Here is a 25,517-nt window from a genome sequence, read left to right as displayed (position 1 = left end):
AGCTTAAGCAAACATCCCTTTCCAAACTTTTCTATTTTGAAAAATTCAAATGTTTCCGTCCAGCTGAAATCATGCAGCACCTTGAATTTGCAAGATCTGAGTGAGAATTCAAGTTGCTTGAGGTGCAGGAGATATCACTGTCTCTCTTGGCCTTACACTTCAAAAAACTGATAAGAAAACCCTAATCTTCAATGGCTACTTAAAAGGGTAAAACATAGCAAGAGTCAAATAATTCTGAACAGATGCCTGCAAAAAGCTTCCTAATCCCTTTAAGGTGGGGTTTGGACCTCTGTATACATGGGTATGTAGGGTCAGGTGCTTTGAATGCAGCTGGTTTATCACCACCAGGATTACTTTTACTTGTAGTATATTAGTGTAGAGCAGACAGCCACAACAAAATTGCAAAATACCCTTTGGTTTGCCCTGCACACTGTCTCAGTCCCAATGACAATGAATACAGAGTGAAAACTAAACACAGAGCTACAACAAAATCTCCTTTAACTTCAGAAGATAGTATTTGAGCAAGAAGCAAACACAGACAGATAAAGGCTCTTGTGTCAAGAGGAAAGTGGCATGAGTCAGAGAGCAGCAATTACTACAAAACAGGAAAATGTTAACGAAACATTTAACACAACCTCAAGCTCCATGAAAACAAGGCCAAAATACGGGGGGGGAAAGTGTTTATTATTTTGGTGAAAACATCTCCAGCATGTTTAGTGAATCTCACGTCATGCTGTAAAGCCTTTTTGTCAAACTAGGCTCCAGACACGGCAATGTAAGCAGCCCCAAGGGCAGCACCCCAGCCCTGACCTGTGTTGCCCAAGCCCACATCCTGAAGGCTGACCACCAGCTGCACGGGGGGCAAAAGCTGGGGCACAGGCAGGCAGCAGAGCACGCTGGACTTCCCCCAGCAGTGATCCCCGTGTTTGGGGGATCCCAAGCACCAAGCTCTGGACCAGCACCTCCAATTCACACAACCTGATTACTCTTTGGCTCTACAAACAACGGCTCTAAGCAATGGGCTGAGAGGTTTTGTGCCCTAGAGAGCATTATAATCTTCAGACAATAGAAACTGTTGTGTGGCAAAGGTGGGAGGCTGTGCCTGGGAGGAGAAGGATCACTGAGCCTTTTTTAATGGCACTGCAACCACTGCCAGCTCTAGGTTCTGCCAAAAACCTCTCCTCTGGAAACACTCTTCTAACTCTAGAAGACTCTGGAAATACACACTTATAGCTAAAGAAGATTGTTCCTGCTTCCTCTGTGCAGGAAATATGGCCTCAGCCCTCAGATCTGCTGTGCCTGCACATTTCTCCTGTCAGCAATGGCAGGTATTACTGCAGTAGTTTTCTCTATAAGACATAAGGTAGTCAAAAGGCACCAGAAGAGAAAAATATAACACCTAACAAATATCATCATTTTAGCTGCAGTTAATCTGGCTTCCTCAGAGAAAGGGTAAACAGGGGGCTGGGCTGGGCAAACACTCCCTGGTGAGCTTCAGGGTGCTCCATAGGCGCTGAGGTGACTAGCAGAGCTTGCAGTATGATCCCACAAATTAACAAAGAAGAGCTTTATTTGGTAGCTCTTGGTGGAAAAGTAACCAAGGGTACAATTGGCCCTTTTTTTGAATGTAAGTGGAGCTACTCTGACTGCATGACTCTGTGGCAGAGACATGTCACACATGTTAGTGTGTGACAAAGCTAGGTCCAGCTACCAGAGGCAAGGGTGGACATCACAATGTTGTGATTTCTTTTGTTCACTGTTTCCAACATTCTAATTGAGAATTTAATCCTGTTCTTTGTCAGAAAACAAAAAGAAAATGTTTTGGTTTTTATTCTTTGAACTCTTGCACGACCCCAAGCAATACTAGCAAATGCAAAGTTTTCTTTACAAATAGTGAAATCAGCCAAGCTGAAGACAAAACAGAAAGGGTCTTGAGTTAGCATGTGCCTCCCTTCAGTGGGAAGATTGGACACTGACATTTGTGCTCTGCTGAAAGAAGACTTTTCTGATGAAAATTAAGCAGTGCTTTTCTAGTTAAGGATAGGTAGAAAGAACGGGCAGAGTCAAAAAAACCTGTGTTAAGAAACAGTGTCAGCTGGCTCCTCTCTGCAGAAAAAAAATTGCCTACAGGCATGTGAATGGTTTCTGCCAGCTCCAGCTGCCTGCACACCTTACCTGGCATCTTTGAGGCATCAGGTGCTGGGACAGGGGCACTGCTGAACACCATCAACCCTGACGACTCCATCCCCCCATGCACTGAGGAAAGATCCACCCAAGTACCATGATGTGGCTACAGAGAGAATTGTGCCACACTGCTTAGACTCAGTGGGAATCAGAGATAGACATGGATATTTGTGGTATTTGAAAAGGAAATTATCTCTAATCTTGATTATTATTTATTTAATCAGGTTCAAAAAAATGCATCAGAAGTAATTTTCACAGCTGTGGCTGATTTGTTAGTACATCTATCCCCCAATCTCCCTGCTGTTTTCTTTATGGTTTGCAGTCTTATTTTTCTTTGTTTAAAGAAATGTTTTTCTCTCCCCTATTGTTACATGAAACAGCCACATGAGCAACAGAGCAACAAGGAGACTGTCCATACCCACAGCCCTGTCAAGTGTGCAAAGCAAACAGGCTCAAGCAGAGCACAGCTGCCTGCCCCAGCTCCCCCAGCAGCTCTGCTCCCTTACCCTAGCAATGGCATGGGACAGCCTGGTGCCAAACTTCTGCTGAGAGCTGCCTTAATACATTAAGGACACCTATTCTTGGTCATATGCCTTAGAGGGAAAGCCTGTTTCCCTCATTAACTCATGAAATTGAAAACACAGGGAACTTTCAGACTCAAAGTCCATTCAACCAATCTAGGCCCAAAAATTTGTTCATTTTTCCAGCTATGTTTAAATCAAGATAGGACCTCTGGCTCCAAACCTTGCACCTCTTAATCTTTGGATTGCACTACATTTGGCATTGTATGGCATGACTGGCCTTACAATCAGTTGTCTTTTCATGGGAATGCAGAACTGAGGGAGACAGAGCTTATTTTTGTTAAACTATTTGTCTGAGTCTATATTGGAGCTCAGATTTTTTTTTCTTTTTTTTTTTTTTTTTTTTTTTTGGGCGTTGGGGGGAAACTCTGACACCAGCCCAGCATAAGGCCTGGTCACACTGGAGGAGGGTTGGGTTCCCACAGGTTGTCACCCAGCCTGAGCTAAAGCAGTCTGAGTGCTCCACAGGAAACTCTAAGAATTAAAAATTACATCCCCTCACTTGCCCTCCTGCCTTCACAGTCAGGCCAGTGTGAGGGCTTTAATCACAAACCTACATGGGTGGGAGGGCTGGAGGGTTAGATGTGGGTTTTAATCATGTTTGTTATATAATTGGATGAAATTCTGCAGTAAATTCTGCAGTATTACAGGCAAATCACGGATAATTAAATACTTCTCTACAGGCCTATATTGCCATCAAATTAATAACATTTGTCACTGGACATATGTCTCCTCAGTTGACATTACACTAAATATTTCAACTGGGAACCTAAGGCACAGGTCAAACACCCCCTTGAAAGCACACATTTCAAACCAAGTCCAGACAGGCAGTGCTAGATGTAGCTCTGTTGTCACAGAGATAAGAGCAGTGTGGGAGCAAACAGGTATTTCTCCCACAACTTATTTTCCAGGTTCTTTATTATTGTGCTACTGCAAGATTAATGCATGTGCATTATTCAAAAATCCAGACTGTCAAATGAAAGTCTGATCAAGTTTGGGTGGCGTGTTCTGGGGAGAAGCATTTTGAAATAGGGCTCAGCTCAGAGAGCAAATAGCTCTGGTAACTGAGATGTTTGCCCTCAGTGTGCTCCAATAAACTGATTTACCTTTCTTCTTTTTTTCCCCTTTTTTTTTAAGAGCTGACGCAAGTTTGTCAAAGGGAGTTGTTTGGTGTAGCAGCTGTTGATTGGTTCATCCCATACACTCCCATTTGTCTTTAAATCACTGTTCAACTGCTCTAGGTTGCATATGAGTAAACTTTTTCTTACAGGTGCAATTCCTAAAAGATATAACCTATCTAGCAAGTGAGGAAAGGAACCCGCTTAACTCAGAGGTAAAGTTTTTTCTTTATAAAATTTTGTCAGTGTGTTTTAGATGCTGACTGTATCTTCAGGAATTGGGAATTATAAATTTAATTAATCTGTAAATGTAAGTGCAGTATGAAGGATGGACACCTTAAGATTTACTGACATGGTAATTTGCACTGGCAAATATCTTTAGTATTTCTTCAAGAATGAAATTCAGATTCATCTTTTGTACAGAAAATCAAAACCTAAGCAACCACAGAACAGCAAAGTATTCAAAATTTCCCAGTCAATTAAGAAATTAATGATTGCTTTCCTTTGCAGCCCTTGGCTATCTTCTGAGAAATTTTTTCCAGGCTCTTGAATTACTTGGCTAATATTTCTTTGAACAAATTAATTTGGGAAAGTGGGCTTTACATTTTAATTATTTATTTCACAGCTGCAACACTCACTTCATTTTGAAATAGCCACTATAAAGTCACTGTCATGAAGACAAAGAATCTGGCAAAATCTGTCACATCAGATACCATGGCAGAGATTACAAATATTGATATTGCAAAACCCATGAAAGTGTTAGTCATATCTATGACCCGGCATTATTTGCCCAGTGGTTGTCCATTCGCCTAGTGTTCTAACTGCAGACTGGACAGAAATCAATAACCTTGTGAAATCAGATGCCAAAAATTTCATAATTTTCCGAATCATTGCTGAAAACCATTACTTAACAAATGGTGCAGAACAGTACTCTATACTTGAAGAGGAAAATTAGTTTTATAGAGATAAATAACTGCCCTCTAATAATAGGTGAATTTCTTTTGCAATGAGTATTTCCATTTTAATACCATACTTTTGGAAAAATCTTTTCTGTTCAGCCAAATGCTACAAGAGGCAGCAAAAACATCCTTGTATTGAAGACAAGTTTGAGGAACACTGGAAATCTAAGAGATTTCTCTTGTATGTTTAGGCACCAAAATGACAGCTCTGAAGCAGAAAGTATTAAATCCCAGGGAAGCTAAAGCAGATGGACTTTGGTGGTTTTCCTCCAATATTACAGGCAAAGCTTCTGGCAGGGCCCAGGCCTGCCCAACCTTGGTGGCTTTTCTTTCACGCCATCCCTGCCCTGGTTCCTGGCTGTCCCCCCAGGAGCAGCAACCCAGCCAGCACAAACCCCTGAAGGGGAGCAACTGAGAGCCCAATGTTAGTTCATTCCCCTTTATCTAAATATCTTGCAGGCTGAGTAACAACTCCAGAGGCACAGGGTCACCCCATGTCCCCCTCAGGTGAAGAAGTGACAGCTCTGCCTCTTCTATGCTACTTGTGGGGAGAAGATGCTACCAGTGCCTGTACATCTCCCAGACCCCTTCAGTATCTACAGTGCTAGGAACCTGAAGATATGGATTGCCACCAACTAAGGGCCAACCCTGCCAAGTTCTACTGAAGTTCAAAGGCACCATTGATCATAATCACAGTTATTAGTGTTTGCAGGATTCAAATCTAATAGCAGGCCTGTTTTATGGGTCTCACTCTCCCCACATTTATGTCAGTGGCTTTCTGCTCATGGTTTGCAAGCCTTTGGAGTTCTACCAACCTCTTCCTAAAAAATTACAGCTGCAAGAAAGCAGGTTCTCAATAGAATTAATTTTGCCACCTGAAGATTTGAACTTTCACCAGAAGACTTTTAGGAATTCAAAGATTAAAAGCAATAAAATAAAATAGAAAATCATAGCTTTATGCAGTGATTACACAGCCTCTTGAGATGACGCCCATAAATCAGACGACTTGCGTAAATGTTTGACAGGGCAACGTCCAGATGATTCTTATGCTGTAACAAGTCTTTTCAGTCAATTTTTCCATATTGTTTGCTGTGCTGCACAAGCTTTCATCCTCAGCCTAATCTTTGTGCAACTTAACTCCTGGCAACTTTTTTGCTTACTTTTCCTCCATTTCCCATCCCTTTGAAGATCTGTATTTTTTGGACTGCCACTTCTGGAAAAGACATTTTTCCGACAACAGTTAGGCAGTGCACACAGAGGAGGTTTTACCCTTTACCAGAACAAGGATAAGCAAAGTTAGATTTGTTTGCCTGACTTCTACAACACAGATTAAAAATGAGCATCAAGAATTGGAAAAACTCTCTTTCTCAGACAGGGCAGTGTCTGCATTTGAAGACAGTTCTGTGAATGAAACCACAGTTGTCAAGGCTCTGTTGGGGGTGGAGGGGTGAGGAGGGTGTTACAGTTTTTTTATCTCATGGAGTTATTCATATCCTAAGCGAGCAGAATCCCCCAGGCACTGGAATGCCAGTGCCAGCAGCTCTGCCCTGATGCCTGAGTCACTCATCCCCTCACATATACAAACACTCCATGGGGCAGCAGAAAGAATTAAAGCCAGCCGCTCTCTCTGGTAGGAAATTTCCTAATGCACTGTGATATTGCTTCTCCTTTTCAGTTGTCTGATCTGGGTGAATGCTTTTAGTAAGAAGCAAGGAATTTGACGTTAATTTCTGGCCTGGAGTCAGTTTTAACCTCCAGGATTGGTATTTAAAGTTTATATTTGCATTTTAAACACATGCACTCCAACATCTTGCCACTACATATATGCTTGTAGATGTTCTTAAGAACAGCATATCAGCAGTATCAGAGGATAGCAAAGGTCTGGTCATTGAGCTGGACCTATACACCCATAAATGCAAACCCAGGAGAAAGGCTATTAAATAATTGCAGATTTAGTATTGCAAAGAGCCAGACTTAGAAATTATTTGTTGCAGTGTTTTCTGATATTGTTATTATGGAATGCTGCGCTGCATTTGACATGTCATAGTTATGAAAATTGTCATGAATCTGGCCAGTGTGCCTGATTGCAAGGCAGTGGGTAAATGTCCAGGAAACTGTAACTGTGGCCCCAAGTATGTGCTCTCTGATCTTTGCTCACTCCCTCCAGCGGTGTCCCCTCAGCTGTAAAATGGAAATAGAGAATGCATCAAGGAATATCTTTGGGAAGGGAGAAGGATTGCAGAACTGCAGCATTTCTTGAACAGTGTTTTCCTCTTGAATCTGATAATAAAGAAATGAATTCACATGTGTATCTAGTAGTCTGTAGCACACAGCTGCTGAAATCCCAGAGGTGAAGTTCTCTTTGTAAATTTGGGTCATACATTTTCATTTGGCCCATACAAGAAGTAAAGAGTTGAGCGTTTATTCATATGATTTTTAAAAGGCAAGAATTTTTCTCGTGGGATAAAGATAATCAGTGTAATATCCATGTAATAATCCTATGAGAGACAGAGCTTCCAGTGATGGGTCAAGTAAGAATTAAACACCAGTCCCCTTAAAAACAGAAACTGACCTATCAGAATTGCAGCTCCTAATTATCAAGAAAATGATCATACACAAATGCTCACCTCTGTCAGATCCCAGTGAAAGGGACAAATCTACTAAACATTTAAACCTGTGATTAATCTTCCAACAAATGGGAAAGTCTATATACTGCTATACTCCTGTTTTTATCAGAAAACATTTCTGCATCACCCTCTCCTGGAAACTCCAAAGCAGCAGTTCAGGAAATTATTTTCTGCTAGCTTTGTATTTCTTCCAGATGCTGGATATCCACGGTGCCTCTGTTGGCCTCTGCACCCTTCACCATTTGAAGGGAGACAGGAGAACCAAGTGCTGGCATATAAAGAGACTTTTATGCTTGTCCAGAATTTTCCCAGTCTGCAACAGTTTCCCCTTAATGCTATTACAAAGATCAAACATAAACCAAACAATTCACACTGGTTTATCTAATTTGAAGAAAACTCTAATGAGTTCTGTTGTGTTTTGTTTGCAGAACAGAGTGTTCTGGCAGTCCCTGCATGACAGAGAGGACCTGCAAGCAGACGGCACAGCACTGTTTACCCTGAAGAAGCGAGCGTGTGTGCTGGAAAGCGCTGACCGCTCTAATGGATCGCATGGAGCTGCAAAAAGTCAACATCGAACCTGACGATCAGAGCAACAGTGGGGAAAGCCTCGAAGACAACTACAGAGAGCCGGCTGATTCGGAAAAGGCTGCAATTAGCAGGTAGGCATTTATCCGTTCTGTTAAGGCTAGAAAGCAGTAATCAATAAATAATCTTCACTAATGGCATCTGGGAAGTTTCCCCACAGCACTGACCCTCCCTGCTCTGTGCTTTGGAGGACACTGTGCCCGGAAGAACAAGGCAGCCCAGGTCCCCACTTGCCTGCCACCACCTAGACTGATACTTTCAGGCTCCCAACACAGACTAACCCACAGCAATTTCCAACTACTCCAGTCGGATAGTACATGCGTAAATTAATACACTCTCAGAGCAGTTCAGCCTGAGCACACTGTGGGGGAATGCTCCCCAGAGCAAGGTATGGAGGGCAGTAGGGACAGCCCACCCTCAGACATTCCAACAGAACCCATCACAGCACTAGTACCTGTGTGGCTGGAAAAAGACACCTCAAAACCAGCAGTAAGTCTCTTGCTATCAGCTTGCTGCTCCCTCCAGCACATATCTCCAACAAGGCCCTTTGTTCCCCAGACGTGAAGCACATGCTCAGCTTCAGCATGTTATTGACAGTACAGATCTCTTTTCCAACATCTGCAATCAAGTGTAATTTGAAGATTACAGGGTCTAAAACTAAATTCCAAATCAAAGCAAAGATCTACTAAACATTCCATTGGACATGAGAACTTTACAGGAGAACAGAGCTTTTTTTTTGATGGATTTTTTAAATATTCATAGCAATGCCAAAGGAAAGTTTCCACTGATGACAAAAGGCACTACTCAAATAAAATGTGTGTCATAAGCTTTATCTAATGTTTTCTTATTTTTCTTTGTGTTCAGTCCCTTTGCTAGTGATGATGGAGAAAGTCAGAAGTTCCTTACAAATGGATATCTGGATAAAAAGAAATTGGAAGACTATAATGAAGAATATGTAAGTTTTATTCTTTTTTAATGAATGAATGAATGAGAGAATGAATGATTACAAAGTAGATCTTATTGGTCTGATTTTTTTTCTTAGAGTGTCAGTAAGCAAAATTACTCTGGAGCCTGGCCAGCACAATCTTGGCTTTCAAAGAATAAACACATTTTCTAACAGTTAGTGCAGCAGACACTTTCTGTTGTCTTACAAGTAAAACTGAGTCTTTACTTCACAAGTAATCAGAAAAATTCCTTAGATCACACTTGAGCTTCAGTAACATCACCATGTAATCCCAGCTGAGATGTGCCGTTGGGGGGTTTGCACCCATTTTCCTAACAGGACATTGGGCTCAGAAGGACTTTGTAGCTCCTACAGCCAGGTAGATCTGTGTCTTAGTGCATACATGCTTGTATTTCTAGTTTCCAGCACAGTGTAAATGGATCTACATTCAGCTGCACTGCTTTAAAAAAGAACCTTATTGTTTTGGCTTTATGATGCTGAGCTCTACATGGTCAGCACACATCCAACTCCCTAAACAGCTCCACATGCAAGTGAAAGAACAGCACCAGCTCCTGGGGCATGCATGTGGCTACCTCTCTGTTCAGGATTAATGTTACTCAATTTTTAGTGAATTTAATGAAATGAAAGTCATTATTTTATCAGTGGTGTTAAAAAATTTATTAAGGAATGATCACATAAAATAAAAAATATTATTTGTGATTGTAAACTAAAATTAAGAGCCATGTTCCCCTTATCTTTTCCACTTGGTGTCAGTTGTAACTCATTCACACACCATCTCCTCTCTCCTAGGTTTTGTCCTCTTCCATTCTTCTGCTTCCAGCCCTAGGCACAGATCACTCCTTTCTTTCTTCCCCCCAGACACCTTTTTAGTTCCCCAAAGAAAAAAGTGCATTCTCTTTGGAGACAAATTTAATAATCTGTTGTACTCATTTTTTAAAAAATCTGAATATTTAAAAATCGGTAATTGAGAAACCTGTTTGATAACAGCATGTATTTCCATGGAGGCTGGCCAGCATAGCCAGTGTAACTGTGTCACCTAAGTCACCTGTCAGGAAAGTAAGCCTCCTCCTGACTGAGACAATGAAAGAGGGGAAGAGGCAAACACTACGAGCACACCTGTTTTTGGGGCACACTCCTTATGGTGGCAAGTACCTCTGGGCTTGGGAACCTTGAAAAAGCTCCACCTCTGGGGATCCAGGGAGCAGTACAGGGAACCCCAGCAATGAGGATAACTAGTCAGTCTTGCTCAGTAAAATGTAAATAAATTGCCATTTTCTGTTCTTGCACCCAACAGCACAGGGGTAGAACTTCCTTTGGAATGTCCTCGTTCAACCTCAGCAATGCCATTATGGGCAGTGGCATCTTAGGGCTCTCCTATGCCATGGCCAACACAGGAATTATCCTTTTCATGTAAGTACATAGAAAAAGAAACAAATAGAATATAAGCAGGGGCCTGGAGCTGAAGTTTTTATGATTAGAGAGGTATGTTAATCTTGGTTTGTTGGCTGAGGATTCTTGCAAGATCCTCTGTAATGAAAGCATTTCAGCTTCACCACAAGGAACCATCCACTGCTGAAAATTCACTGCTGAAATTAGAGACCTCCTTTGTGTTAGAAACACAACTGTGAATTGATACTGTGCAGCCAAAAATCAGAAGGAAAGAACAGCATGCTGGTCCTAAAATAACAAGACCAATCTTGCCAGTTCAGTGTAGGAATCCAACAAGGAAATTAAATTACCCATAAATACGTTTGCATCACTCCAATTATCTAATCACTATGTAGAAATGGAGAGAGAGCGTTCGATATAATCTGAAACATGCTTTGAGGGCAAAGGCATTCACAGATCTAATGTTGCTGCTTCAAGTCTGTCTGTACCTAATGTGCACAAAGGACAGCAATGGTCTGTGGCTGACAAACAGCATCTACACAGAATGGGTTTTGATAGACAGTAACATATAGCCATGGGAAGTTTTTTAATCTGTGGCTAACATCTGGCTCCTTTTAATGAGATGAATTCGATCAAAAATAAATTTGGGCTTTTTTTTTAATAACTGATTTTAATTTTATCTTGAAGCCTTAATTTTAGCATCTCATGAGACCGGAATAAACCATGATATTACTGTGGGACAATTAGCCATTTTTTACATTACTGAAATCTAGCATGTTTTATAGAGCTTCTTGCTTGTGAGGACTGTGTAACTGTGACAGCAATAGCATTTAAAATGTTACATGTAGCTTACAGTTGCTAAGAAACATCTCCTGTTTTGCCAGTATAATTTTCAACTGAAAATTAATTGTAGATTCAAATGCTGTTCTGCATAAGCACTTCATAACACCTGCACCCAACTGTTTTAGATATAGTATTTGCAGAGCAAAAATTGGAAGCCAGTTCTAAAACTGACATTTTATCAGAGTCAGAAAAATGTAGGATTTTTTCTCCTCCAACTTTCTCTGAGAACTTGTATTAACTGGTATGTTCATAAATGATCACTGGAAAGAAAACTGTGATATGTTAAGCCTCACTAACAGGGAAAAATATTACTTTTATAATATCTTTATTTTGAAACTCTGTTTATACTGACTGGTGGCTAAAAATTCTGATACAAGCCTAATGATATTATTTCTGTTGGCAGTGCTTAAGTAGGCAGTAATGCTAAAGCAAAAAAGAAAGGTATCTCCCCCTGCCACTCACTTTCTTTACTATGCTATCTCCATATTTTGTACATGAGAACATTCTTCCTTTTGGTAAAGGAAGGAATTTTATTTAAAAGTATGAACTTGTAGATACCGTTACCCCCACAGCAGTTACCTACTTGCTTGAAGTTCTTCCGTTTTCACAGCACATGATGTTAGCACTAGTGGGACAGAAAAATCCCATCTACTAAATGGAAACTGCTGGGACATGAATTCTAATTTAGATGATGCTGGCATCATCGTCCAAATTTTTGTAATTTACTTTTCTCATGTTGCCAAAGTGTTTTCATGCTGGAAGGTGTTCTACAGGGTGAAGGAAAATAGAAGGCTCACAAAACTCCAAAAGCAATATTTCTGCTGCCCAGCATGATATAGCAGTTGCAACCAGGAGGACTTTGATTTACCCCACCTCATGTGTCAGGACTCAGAGATCCTGTCTCTGAAGCAGCTGTATGGGTAGCCCTGGTCAAGGAGGACGCCACCTCAGCAGGATGCACTGTCACCTCAGATATGACCCCCAATTACCATATTGTATGAGCCCAAAGCAGAAGACAGCCCTGCCCACACCAGGGTGGTAGTGCTGTTTGTCTCTCTTGAAGAGGCAAACTTCAGAGAAAATTGTGATGGTCTGGTGGTTCATCACCCAGCCCCAGGGCCTGAGTCTGCTCCTAGCCTGTAACTCATTTATGAACCTGGCTGTCAGTGTCTCCTATATCTATACCAAAGCACGTGATCAGTGGAGTGGAAGCTGTGGGCACAACCTCCTGTTTAGCCACGGGATAAAGTGCATCCATATTTTCTATCTCTGTTATGTTATTCTCTTCCTCACCAGCACTTGGGCAGGCTGATGACAAGATGGTTAAGGTAATAAGGTATGCTATGCACAGTGCTGTGCCCCAAAAATGTCATAGAAAGCTATATTTTTCACAAGCAGTTTACAAGAGGCAGAAAGCAGAAATCACATAGGATACACCTGCTGTGTGGCAGGAACATGGCAGTAATCAGAATTATTGAAGTCAGGTACCAGTATCTTCAAGCAGACTAAAATTACAAGCTTAGTTACCAGTGCTCCAAGAGCAGGTTTTCCAGTGTTGTGCCATGCTTTAACATGATGGAAAGATTTCTAATATACTCACACAGCAGGCAACTTATCTCCACTGCACAGTGATATGGCAGAAGTCAAAAGCAGTGAACATCCAAGACAACACTGAAGTTGTCCCAGTCACAATTTGGTTTTGGGTTTCATTTTTTGGGGGTTTTTGACAGCTCTGATTAAGGAGAGATTTGAAAATGAGAGGTTAGTGGGCAGGTGAGAGTTCAAAGACCAGATTCTTGCATAGAAATGTTTACTTTAGTGAGATCTTGTTAAGATATAAGATTTTGTCCTTGTAGACTAGCACAGAACTAGCACTTAGTAGACTTCAAGAAGCCTTCAGGAGAATGAGTGTAGTAGATGCAACTGTACTCACAAGTAAGCAACAGTTGACACTTAGCTCTGCATTTAGCACTGGGAGACCAAAGAACAAATTTGCTAATTTGACATGTTGAACTTCATGAGAACGAGCAAGTGTATGTTCAAATCAGCTGAGTGTCTCTGATGTCCTGCTTAGGATTCTGACTTCTGCTTTGCCTTGCAGAGTTTTGCTGCTCAGCGTAGCAATATTGTCACTCTACTCGGTCCACCTTTTACTGAAGATATCAAAAGAAGGAGGTAGGAGACTGTGATTGACAGAGAGTCTGTGTTGCATGCATGTATTTTACCTTGGAATGCAATTTATCAAGTATATCCAATGTAGTGGCCCACATTTCTCTTTTGGTTTTGTTTGGGATTTTTTCAGGATCATTAATATATGAAAAACTGGGAGCAAAGGCATTTGGCTGGCCCGGGAAGTGTGGTGTTTTCATTTCAGTCACAATGCAGAATATTGGAGGTAAGAGACAAAAGTTTTCTGGCTTCCTATGCTCTTCCTACAGAACACAAGTGGTTTCATTCTCTCCTCTGTCTGGTTAAACGGCATCAGAGATGAGCCAGATACAGCATACATTGTATTGTAAAAATTAAGGATATGAGGAATTCATCTCATTTTTTTCAGTTACCTGACACTTCAGGGTATGGTGAAAGACCTGGAATCTCTCCATGGACAGTGAAGAGGCTTCAATGATGGCTAAAGTGGCCTGACTGTCCTCAAGGAACTGGCCATTTTCTTTATTGAGTATGGCTCAGTCTGTCTTAGCATCTAGTTGAAGCATCTGCTTCAACTTAGAAAATATTAGTCAGACCTAAAAGGAACAGCACAGGGTTCTGACTCCTCCATTAAAGGCTCTTCAGTAGCTCATTTTCATCTGAATGAATACATTTTAATTATTCCTTCAAATGACAGTTGGGCTGTGTTATTCCTAAAATGTGTGTTTAAAGTAATTTTTGAATGCACTTACCCACAAAGATACTTCCTGTGAAATATCTATCAAATAACCTCTATCCTCTCAGAACAGGAGACTTACCAATATAAGTAGTGACAGCAGTGATGGAGTGTACATTCATTCAACAAAGCTTTTTTCCTTTACTATCCTTGAGGAAGAATTTTAGGTGGCTGAAGAATGCCTGGTCTGCAAGCAAAAGGGAGTTTGTAATTTTTTGCAGATTCTTTAAGGAGAAGTAACTGAAACTTAAATTAAATGTGCCATTAATCAATTAAATTTATGCGAGTTTTTTGGTGCTATGTTTGCAAATCTTCATCAATTGATCAATACTGCCTTGTTATAGCAAATTTGCTACACAAACAGAGGTAGTTCACATCTCTGTACTGCAAAAGACTTTTTGATTTTGTTCATAAAAGGTGTTATTCTGTGGTATTCCTTTTGTTCCTCAAGCCTGGATATCAAATCAGTTGAATTCAGAAATTAAGTATGCTTCCCTGTTAAAGAGGAATAGCTGTCCCTCTAGTTCATGTCTAGATTAATCCATAGGTCTTTAGAGACCTCTCTGTGACAAATGTAAAACAAATTAAAAAAAAAAAAAAAAAGAAAAAAAGCATTACTTCTGGCAGTACATTTTAAATGAGATGTATAGAAGCCCACTCTTACATCAGGAATCTTGACAACTAGTTGATTTCTTTATATATAGACAAGACACTGGAAAAAAGAAATTGAAGATAGGAAGGATAAGGCAGCTTAAGAGATCTAGAGGAAGTAAATCTAAAGTTACTACAGAATGGGGATTGAGAGCATCCACTGGAAAAAAAAAAACATATATAACAAAAAAGCAACAGGAAAAATTAATACTGATTTAAGTATGCTATAAACTCAGTAGTAACTGCATTGTATTCTAATACAGAATACTAGATGTCATTCAGAATATGTTCATAACAATATAAAGGATTTATTTATTAAGTCACACTGTTATTTAAACAAAACTCATTTCTCTACTTTAGCAAAAACTTTTCTCTTTTTTTTTGGAAGTACAGTTTTGGAAACCCAGTTCTCTAAAGGTGTTTGTTTTGTTTGGGTTTTTTTCCAGCAATGTCAAGCTACCTCTTTATTATTAAATATGAACTTCCTGAAGTCATCAGAGCATTTATGAAACTTGAGGAGAATTCTGGGTAGGTGTCTTTTCCCAGCCTGAGCCTGAGATGAAAAATTTTCATTTTGATGTCAGTGATGATTATTTTAATATTTATTCTTCCTCTTTAGAGAATGGTACCTTAATGGGAACTACCTCGTCATACTTGTAACAGTTGTGATTATTCTTCCCCTCTCCCTTCTAAAAAGCTTAGGTAAGTTTAATGCCCTGCTCATTTCTTAGTCCTTTTAGGATTGTGAATTTTTATGTAACTGAACTATTTTGTTCTGTTTTGTTTTGTTTTTCTTGCTGCACAGGTTATCTTGGTTATACGAGTGGGTTTTCGCTGACCTGTATGGTTTTCTTTGTCAGTGTGGTAGGTGACTGTTTGGGTATTGTCTCCAGACAAATACAAACTCTGTAAACCTTAAATGCTTTTATACTTCATACCCTGACAAGTTTATGTTAGGATAGCCCCTGCAAGTGAATCAAATCAACAACCTATTGCTGAATGAAGTCAGAATAAAAAAAATCGGTTAAAAAACCACTTGACAATAAAAAATAAAGTAGCAAAACAGCAGAGGCAGAGTAACAACAAATATTTGCAGAAGAAGCAGAATTGGTAGCACTTGGTTTTATGTTTCCTCTCTTCCTCAGTGTCTGTTTATGCTTCTGTTGGAATACCACAGATGTGTAGTCTCCTATAGTGTCACTCTTCTGATAAAATTACCTACTTTTTTGTAGGTGATCTTCAAGAAATCCCAAATACCCTGTCCTCTTCCCATCATGGACCACGGGGTTGAAAACTGGACTGCCACTAATAGCACAGTGCCAATGCACCTGGTCATGTTATCAAATGGGTCACTCGGTTCTGGTGTGAATTTCATGATGGACAACACAGCTGGGCACAACCCAAGCCTGGAGGAGCCAAAAGATATCTCCTCGAAAAGCGGTGTAGAATACGAAGCACACAGCGACAGTAGTGACAAGTGCCAGCCAAAATACTTTGTGTTCAACTCACGGGTAAGGGAGATTCTGTAGAATATGTCTTCCACCACTTGTACCACAGCTAAACTGCTGCCTGCCAAAAGTCAGAGGTACAGCCGTGAACATTCTTACTAATGGGAGCTTTATTTTACAGACTGCCTATGCAATACCCATCCTGGCATTTGCATTCGTATGCCACCCTGAGGTGCTACCAATATACAGTGAACTCAAAGAGTAAGGTTCTTAAATTCTGTCCAATACTTCCAGTTAAGCATAGATAGAGATAATTTTCTACATGCTGTCCATTGATTGCTGGTGTGTGAACATCCATGTGATAGTGAATTATTGCTTTCCATAGTAAGCAGATTTTGGCGTTGCTTTGGTCTTATAGTCAGATGTTGGTGACAGAGAACCACTGAATTGATCAATATTACTTAGTAAAGGAAGAATCTGGAAAGTCCTTCAAATGATCTGAAATAAACTGGGGAGCTTGGTTTCACTGAAACAGATAATTCTGGTTTCTAATAATACCTAAATGTGTTCTGTGTCTGTGTCAGTTGCTGCTTACTCTTGAAGTTTCTTGGGATGCCACTAGTTTTGGTGTCTTAGATAGGCTCTTCACTCAGCCTATTTTGCTCAACAAATACCAAAAATCAAATATACTTGCTTAAAACAGCACGGAGTTAATAGCAGGGAAGGACTAATAAAAGGCATTTGCTGAACAGCAAAAATTGCATTGCAGGAGGAAGTGTTGCAAAACTCTAGGAGGCTAAGAACCATTACCTCCTGTTTCAGTAGGTTTAACCTCAGAAGCCATAAAAATTCTAAAATGACTTGGGAAAATGCTTTCAGGTCCTATAAGATGATGATGTTCTTTAACCAAAGGATTTATGAAGGAAGGATGTGATCTGCAAGGGTTCTTGAACCTGCAGAACAGCCTTATGTAGATATAAGGGTATGTTCATATAGAGATGGCTGAAAGCTCTTGTCTATTATTGTCAACAGACCTGTAATTCTCATCCCTCCATTTTTTAAATCTAAAATACCATTTGAGATTGACATTTAATAAATAGTGATATACGAAATAATGTGGCACATTTTTATGTTGCCACAGAAAAAGCACTAGAAATGCAGTTTCAACACATTTCATAAATCTGTGCTGCTCTGCACAGAGTTGTGAAGCATCAAGAGCTCTATGTAACCAATATAGTTTCCATGAACTTTCTATCTGTTGAGGGTGTGTCAGAGAGCTAAGACCCTTCAGAGCACTTCTTGTACAAATAGAGGCTTTATAGGACTGTTATTCTGTTTCTTTTGTACTTCAGTCGCTCCCGAAAGCGGATGCAGAATGTCTCAAACATCTCCATCACTGGCATGCTTATCATGTATCTTCTGGCTGCCCTCTTTGGATATCTTACCTTCTATGGTAGGTCAAAACACTGTTCTCTGCAGAATTTTCCCTCACTTTTTAATGCAGGCAGGCTGGTTCTATCACAAAGACTCAAGTATTAATGCATTTTCTGGGGGCCTGAATCCAAGTTTAAGCAACATTCAATTCGAATACACAGTGTGTAACCTTCTGAGTGAACTGTGGGACCTATCCAACTGTCAGGCCTCACCTGTGAGAGACTCCAAGGCATCTACTGGGGGGCCAGTTTTGTTTCCCTTGACTTTGTGAACTCAGACAAGAAGCTGCTGTAAACTTGACTCTTGGCAAAGGCCAAGAGTACTAAAAATACTCCGGTGCTCAACAGTTTTACATGACACTATTAAGTGCTATCCAATCTGTCTCTGACGCCGCTTGTCCAGTTTCATCTATGCTGAAAAACAGGTGCAAATCATTCTAGTGTAAAAAAAATCTGGATGAGCTAAACTAACCGATAGGCAAACAGAGTAGTCCCTCTATTAGCACACCATTTTGTGCAAACAGCACCTCTTTTTACCTTGTTAGTCCCTCCATACAGCAGAGAAGTGAATGATACAGCACACTCTGCTCCCTATCACTGGGGCAAGAGGGCTCTGCTTGAGAGCTGAGACATCTGGGTGGAGGTCAAAAGGAGCTGTTACCAGTTCAGTGAGTTGTTTCATATCACAGAGATTATTTTTTACTTCAGCTTCTACATCCACTTAATGACTTTCTCAAAGTCATCTCAAAGATACTAGAGTACAAAGCATCACCTCAGAGCTGTATTACCCTCATTGTCTCTGAATGATGGACTAGTATCAGTCACAGTGGGAAAATTCCTTTTTCATGTCTAGCCCATAACTTGTATCTAATGACAGCAGCTGGGCTACAGTTAATCTTATCTCTTATCTGGCTGCAGTATAAAGATCCTTTTAAATGTGCAAGGTACTGCTTAAGTGATTTAACTCCTTTCTGTTTCCTTTCCGTAGGAGAAGTTGAAGATGAGCTTCTTCATACATACACTAAAGTGTACACATTTGACACCCTTTTGCTGTCAGTTCGCCTGGCAGTGCTGGTGGCTGTAACCCTGACTGTGCCCCTTGTCCTTTTCCCTGTAAGTAAAAGAGCTGAAATCAGGGCTAATCCATTAACAGTGACTGAATGTGCTTTTATCATGAGCTTTTTATTTAGAGAGGTCTGTTTTCTCATTTGACCAGAGCATGGGCCTTAGGTATTTAGGGCTGCAAAATTTGAAAGACTGGAATAAATCAGTCTTTATAAATATATCAGGAATTACTTCTCTGTCTCCCTGGCTCTTTCTGTACTTTATTTGTCAGAGCAGTCCTAAGTACCAAAGTCTTGGGGATATACTGAAACCTCTTATGAGATTTCCTAATATAGACACAGGCACCTACTATAGCATCCAAACTTAGGACAGACACATGAAGCTCAGGTCATGCATTGTGCAGGACTCCCACACTGGGCTGCTAAAGTACAGGGACAGAGGGCCCTGTGCTCACCTTACAGGCTTGAGTCTATGGACAGGTGCGGAAACTAAATGCCAGAAAAAAAGAGGTACAAAAGAGCTGCATAGTCAGTTGTCTTAGCAAAGTTTGGAACTTCTGTGTGCTCTTCACTGGGAAAAACACAATAACCACAGTAGCAGGGGCAGAAAAACACAGCTAAACAAATTGCTCTGCAGAGGGACAGACCCTCCTCAGGGATCAATCTCCCCCAATGGGCAGAACTCCAGGCTCCTGAATGTATAAGACTGTGCCTCATGTCTTCCCTGAGCTGCCAGGCAGCAGAAGAGAAAATAGCTGATCCTCATCATTTGGTTTTGGGGGGCTGGTGTGTCATTAGTACAGCACGTACAAGCCCAGCATCATGCTGTGGGAAGGCTCCCAGCAAGCTGCATCACACCACAGCACTCCCATCTGAGTGACCCCAGGGTCCTGTTGCTCCGTTGTCCTGGATGCAATGCACACTCTGCGTGGGTACTGTTTCCAGGCTTGCTGACAAATGCCTAAGAGCAGTGATCACTGCTCAATGTTGTCTACTAAATAAATAAAATAAAAAAAATTTTAAAAAAAGTCAGGTGAAAAGCATCCTGAGCAGTCAGTCCTTCTAGCTTGAAGAGGTCCAGTGCTCTGCCTTAAAAATCGTGCTCAAACCAGTGGCTAAATGTTTCAATTAATCTTAACAAATTGATCAGTCTTCATGGGAAAACAAGCTAAGGGCATTGAAGAAGCCTGTCAGGTGTAGCATTTTGTATTTTTAGATTTCTGTGTAACCATTTTTATATTTGAATAGTTAGCAGTTACAAACCACAACACTGATTTTTCCATTAAAATTACTCCCAAGAAAATATCTTTTGCTTGTAAACCAGAATATCAAAGAGCTTTACACATTCTATCAGGACAGCCATCTCAGCAGATCTTACTGCTTCAAGTAAGCAGTAGAAATATATCAACTACTTTTTTTAATTAATCATGCCATTTGTATTTTCTTAAAGTAGTCAGAGTCTTTTATTAAAAAAAAAAAGTTATTGCGTTGCCAGAAAAATAAATTAAATATAGATCTATATACCATTAGTCACTGTAAAACTTCAGTTTGATAGCCTCTTTTTAAGGACTGTGTCACAAAAGAAATAATGCACAATATGCTCTCAGTAAGCTCACAGGAATGCAGGCAGAAGTTTTTTCTGTAATAAACCTATTTTACACCAACTCAAAAACTGGACAAAATATTTTCAATTTGCCCCCTTCTTTCTAATATTGGTTTACATTAACCTGAAAAACATAAAATACAAAACTCATGGTGTGTTTTCAAGTGATGTACTACACTAAGAGATCCCCATATATTTATTCAATTGCCAAACTCACCTAAAAGCAGTTATATGTTACTTTAAAACAACCAAACAGAAGTGCGTTTGGAGCTTTTTGGAGTTAAAAATATTTTTGTTCAATTTCTACATATCAACTTTTAAGTTAATTTTGGTACTTCAGAATAACATTATCTCCAGCTACCAAATGGATTTGCTTTTGGCCTTTTTTCTACTTACCATCTTTTATGTTGTAAAAGCAAAAAAAAATCCATGATGTGTGAGAAATTCAGTGAAGCAAAAATGGATCCTCTGCAATAGGTTTTAGAGTTATAATTTCCAAGTGGCATTGAAAAATATGCTTTTCTTTTCAGATATGTATATGTATATATTTAATGATTAAGTACAACAGCTTCCCCTATCTCTCAGAAAAGTAAATGACAGAATTATTGTGGGATTTTCATCAGGTTCAGGAATACAGCAATTCATTCTTCACACATGCTCTTTTTTTTGCCTGCTGATTAGTACTTATAGTGGGGGGGCTCTTTGAGGATTTTTTTGCTGATATTAGCATCTTACAGTTGAACAGATTTCATGTCCCTGATTTTACACCCTATTTACTTGACTTTCTCCTACTCTGCAAATATTTGAGTTTCTGCATTAAACTGTGAACTCAGTTCTCGAAAACCTACATCAGAGTCAGATTATATTATGGGAATCAAAGACTGAAAACACATTTTTTCAGTCAGAATTTCTCACAACAGATGTAACTAATATAGATTATTTTTTAACTGAAAGCAAAGATAAACTAGTTGTTGTTCTACTTTCCCTGTTGTCTTTCATCTTGCAGATCCGTTCATCTATCAGCGCATTGCTGTTTCCCAAAAGGCCATTCAGCTGGATAAGACATTTCCTGATTGCAGCAGTAATTTTGGCTTTTAATGATCTGCTTGTAATTTTTGTCCCAACTATTAAAGACATTTTTGGATTTATTGGTAGGTTTCATAAATACTTTTTGTTGACTCTATTATCCTTTCTACAACATATTCACATTCATGGACTGAAAGTCAATCTGTGTTTAAGTCTTATAGCAGAGTAATATAAACACAAATTGAATTTAAAGGCGATGTAAGGATTCCCAAATAGCTGACAGACAAAGCTACAAGCTACCCAGCTTTGTTGTTGGGGCATGTTGTTGTTTGCATGAGGCACATGCTGCATATAAAAACTGGTAAGGATATAAAAACTGGTAAGGAATTACAATTTTGACCAAAAGGGAATTTAATATATGTGGAGAAGAGGGAAATCACCTTTGGTTTTCAAGCACCTATAGCATGAAAAAAAGTATTGACTTCCAGACTGTTGTGCTAGAAAAAGAAGAAAAGTGATACATTTCTTTTGGCATTAACAGTTCTCTCCCTACCACTTTCTTTTGGCCAGTTTTGGCCTCTGACCAAAGAGGTCCATGAAGAGCCTCCATGCTCTGAAGTGCTTGAGGACTCAGGGATGCAGATGCCTTTGAGAAAGGTACCTCCATGGGGTTTCTGCAGCTGGTTTGCTCCTCCCTGCCTTTTATACCCAGATCTCCATGCTGGACACTGCTGAGCAGAGAGGAGTCAGCACTTCTTAGGCACAGATCATCCACTTTCTTTTCAACACCCGCTTTCCGGGGTCATCCTGCCCTGGGAATGTCTATTTGTCCTTGCTTCACCTGACAGCAGACAGGATTCAGCTGACATGCAGACAGCTCCACCACAGGCAGCCAACCACTTTGAAAAAACCCTCCCAGTAACAAGTGTCTCCTCAGGCCTCAATCACTCAAATAAGTGTTCGGACATCTACAGCTCTCCACGAGTGTTGTCTACAGAGAGAGTCCTTTGTACAGTTGGGCTCAGAATGGCAGCTGCCTCCCCACAGGCTCTCTTTTGCAGGTGCACCACTCTGCTTTTATGTCAAAATGTGCAGCACTCAGCTCTGCTCTCTCTTCCAGGAGCCTCTTCTGCTACAATGTTGATTTTCATCCTCCCTGGAGCCTTCTACCTGAGAATTGTTAAGAAGGAACCCCTGAGGTCTCCCCAGAAGATTGGGGTAAGAGAATTGGTGGCAATTGCAAGAGGAAGGGTGGGAGGGTGTGTGATTTCCACTCTTCATTAACACTCAGACCATTGACTTGCAACATCTGGCACTTGCTCCTGAATGGTAGTGTCTCACTCAAAATACAGGTTGGGCAGTGGGATTCACCTCAGGCTTCTCAAGACAAAGCCCTTAGAGGCCTACTGCTCCCAACACTCACCTAAGTATTTAGGATAAAGTGTTCCTTAAAACACTAGAAAAAGGGACTGACTTAATCCAATCTAAACTCCAGTTAACACCTGCATTTGCATAAATAGCATCAAGACAGTCTATAAAAAGTTGTTGGTTCATGCTAGAAGACCAGCTGTGGATTAACAGGAAGATTTGAGGTCAAGGTTAAGAAGGAAGTTGCACTGCAGAGATAAATAAGTAATTGTGAGCTCTCCTCTGAGAGAGATCCACAAACCTTGTATGAAGGTCTATCATTTATGCACAGCATGTGTCTACATGTCATGCTGGACTGCCACTGCAATACCTTTCATCTTGAACATCAATAACTGCCTGCAGATTTAACTATCTCTGAGGAAATGTTCTTTGAAAATGTAATTAGAAAAGTTATTGATGAAATATATATGTGGGCACATAATGTAAACAGATGGGCATATATACATCTATATACATATGTTCACAAAAGTCATGTAACTGATACATACTTCTAGTATAAAAGAAATTTATTATGATGAAATTATTTCTACAATGGCTTTTGCAGCTGTTATTGTAGAGAGACTGTGAATATTTTTTCACGTGTCTTTATTCACTCTTCATGTTGCTGTGTGTTAGGCACATCTAGAATTTGACATCCTGCACTGAGATCACCAATATTCATCTGTGTTTTACAAAGACAGAGTATTGTTAAGTGTGGACAGATTATGGTAAACTAAAGCTCCACTAATGCAAAGGGTGACTACAAGCATCTGAATCACTCGAATATATACAAAAACACTGTCAGATAAGAGATATGGACTTACCTATTTGTCTAATAAGGATTCAGCAGATTAACTCTGAAGTTGTACTTAATGTCAGAAACTATGAGCATTGATTGAAAATTTGTCATTTTTAATGATAAAAAACAAATTTGTTTCTTTGTTATATTTTTTAGTATTGTTCACAGTACCAAAGAGGGCTGTTTTCAGATCTAGCTGTGTAAAGTCCATCTCTCTTGGACTGAAATTCACACAGGACTAACTTTGGTTCATGTATCCCCGTACAACATTACTTGGGCTTTAGTCACATAGAATAAGCCAAACTTAGGTCATGGGTATTACACTAATGCAGATCCAGTGGGGCAATCTATGAGCTACCTCCTGCTAAGTCACTTGCTTTATTAATTAAATTTCATTACCCAATTGCAGGCTCTAATTTTCCTCATAGTTGGCATAATCTTCATGCTTGTGAGTATGACTCTTATTGTAATGGACTGGATTTACAATCCCCCAAGTTCAAGACATCATTAACCTGTGAACACAACCAAGTGCTTTTTATAACACAAATATTTGTATTGTGTGCTCTGAAGAACATCTGAACGGGATTGTTATTCCTAGCTAGTAACTGCAGTACTTTGAAGACAGTTTCTGGTAAGGTCACAAAAACCCAACGGAGTCTACATCATCCTTGTCAATAAGGATTGTTATTTATGCATTAGGAATCTAAGCTTAGCATTTCTGGACAGGTGAAATGAAAAGTGTGGTGTGAATGCTTTCTGTTTTCAAAACCAAAATAACTTTGTACATAGTCCTAAAAAATAGCTTGGTGTCACCCCTTTCAAAATCTCCCGTGATGATAGTAACCACAGTTCCTAGAGCCTTGGAAAGGTAATGGCCAGAAAACCAGCCAGCGCCTCATTTTCGATCTGAAGGTCATGGGAGTGGCTGCCCAGGTTCAAGAGAAAGGGTACAGTTTCTGGAGGGGATCTGGAAGGTGATTCCACCGTGCCTGATAGACTGACCTGCCTATCAGAAAGACAGTGGCTTTGACAAGCCAGTGGACAAAGCTGAGTGTTAGATTTGTTGCCCAGATTCATCACTCAGCTGTTGTACAGAATAAAGCTCTCTGACAAAGATTATCTGTTGGGGAAAGTGCTTGAAAGAACAGTAGAGTATTCTCATTTTGTTTTTAAAGATGCCTGTGCTGGAAATATCAGTCATTTCTGCAGTAGGGTTGTTTTGGTTTTTTTTTTTGTTGTTGTTCTTTAATTTTTAATTATTGTGTGAACTTACATCACTGAACAAGTTGTATCCTCCATAAAAACTTGTCTTCCACTCTCACAGGAATTTAAGGAGACCACAAGGTGTGACAAAGCACCCTATCCAGTATTGTTCAGTACTTGTGTATTTGATAAATGTTCAGTGCAGGAAACTGTAATTTGCTATATATAAAATATATGTATTTATGTACATAATTTTTTGTTTTCCTCTAGTCATAAAAATGTTATCCTGTGGTATATGATTTTTGATTTTTTTTATGTGTCACTCTGTTTTCATAGCCACACACTTAATATTATTTTGAAGGAAACATATTGAATTGGTGGGTTTGTAAAAGGTCTGTTTTTATTCACCAGTGGTTGAAATATACCTGTAGCAAGCCCTAACTGCTACCTGTGTAAAAACACATTCATATGTTTACTACTTACGTTACAATAAATTTCAAGATGTTTTCCTCTTGAGAATTCTTAATACATGTCTTGAAGTTTTGTATTACCATTGTACACCACAAATTTGAATTACTTGCTCAATTGCTGTGCCTCATCTTGTCTATGCACACATCAGCATTTAACAACATCCTATATGGTTACGTAATGTGAGGGTGACAGCATTACTGACAATCTCAAGTGCATTGTGCTATACAGCTGTGCAAGACATGAAAAAAAGGGTTGCATTCCATGCTATATTCATATTT

At 39.8% G+C, this 25,517-nt stretch overlaps 1 protein-coding gene and 1 long non-coding RNA gene across 2 annotated transcripts in view; one reads left to right on the top strand and one right to left on the bottom strand.

The window, feature by feature from the left end:
- The window catches only part of LOC119708098, a 132,986-nt gene that overhangs the window by 65,044 nt on the left and 42,425 nt on the right, over positions 1–25,517 (bottom strand). The gene's annotated exons all lie outside the window — the stretch shown is intronic.
- On the top strand, positions 3,954–25,294 carry SLC38A4 (solute carrier family 38 member 4). Its single transcript, XM_038154030.1, has 16 exons — positions 3,954–4,098; positions 7,898–8,128; positions 8,919–9,009; positions 10,313–10,428; positions 13,352–13,425; positions 13,553–13,645; positions 15,232–15,313; positions 15,405–15,487; positions 15,591–15,649; positions 16,018–16,296; positions 16,415–16,494; positions 17,586–17,686; positions 18,655–18,779; positions 21,340–21,484; positions 22,480–22,577; positions 23,975–25,294. Exons 2-16 carry the CDS (start codon positions 8,010–8,012, stop codon positions 24,074–24,076), a joined length of 1,647 nt encoding a protein of 548 aa, XP_038009958.1. The 5' UTR covers positions 3,954–4,098; positions 7,898–8,009; the 3' UTR covers positions 24,077–25,294.

Source organism: Motacilla alba, chromosome 1A, assembly GCF_015832195.1.
Source record: "Motacilla alba alba isolate MOTALB_02 chromosome 1A, Motacilla_alba_V1.0_pri, whole genome shotgun sequence".
NCBI lineage: Eukaryota > Metazoa > Chordata > Aves > Passeriformes > Motacillidae > Motacilla > Motacilla alba.
Note: the sequence above shows the minus strand (reverse complement) of the source record. Positions and strands in the feature narration are given on the sequence as shown.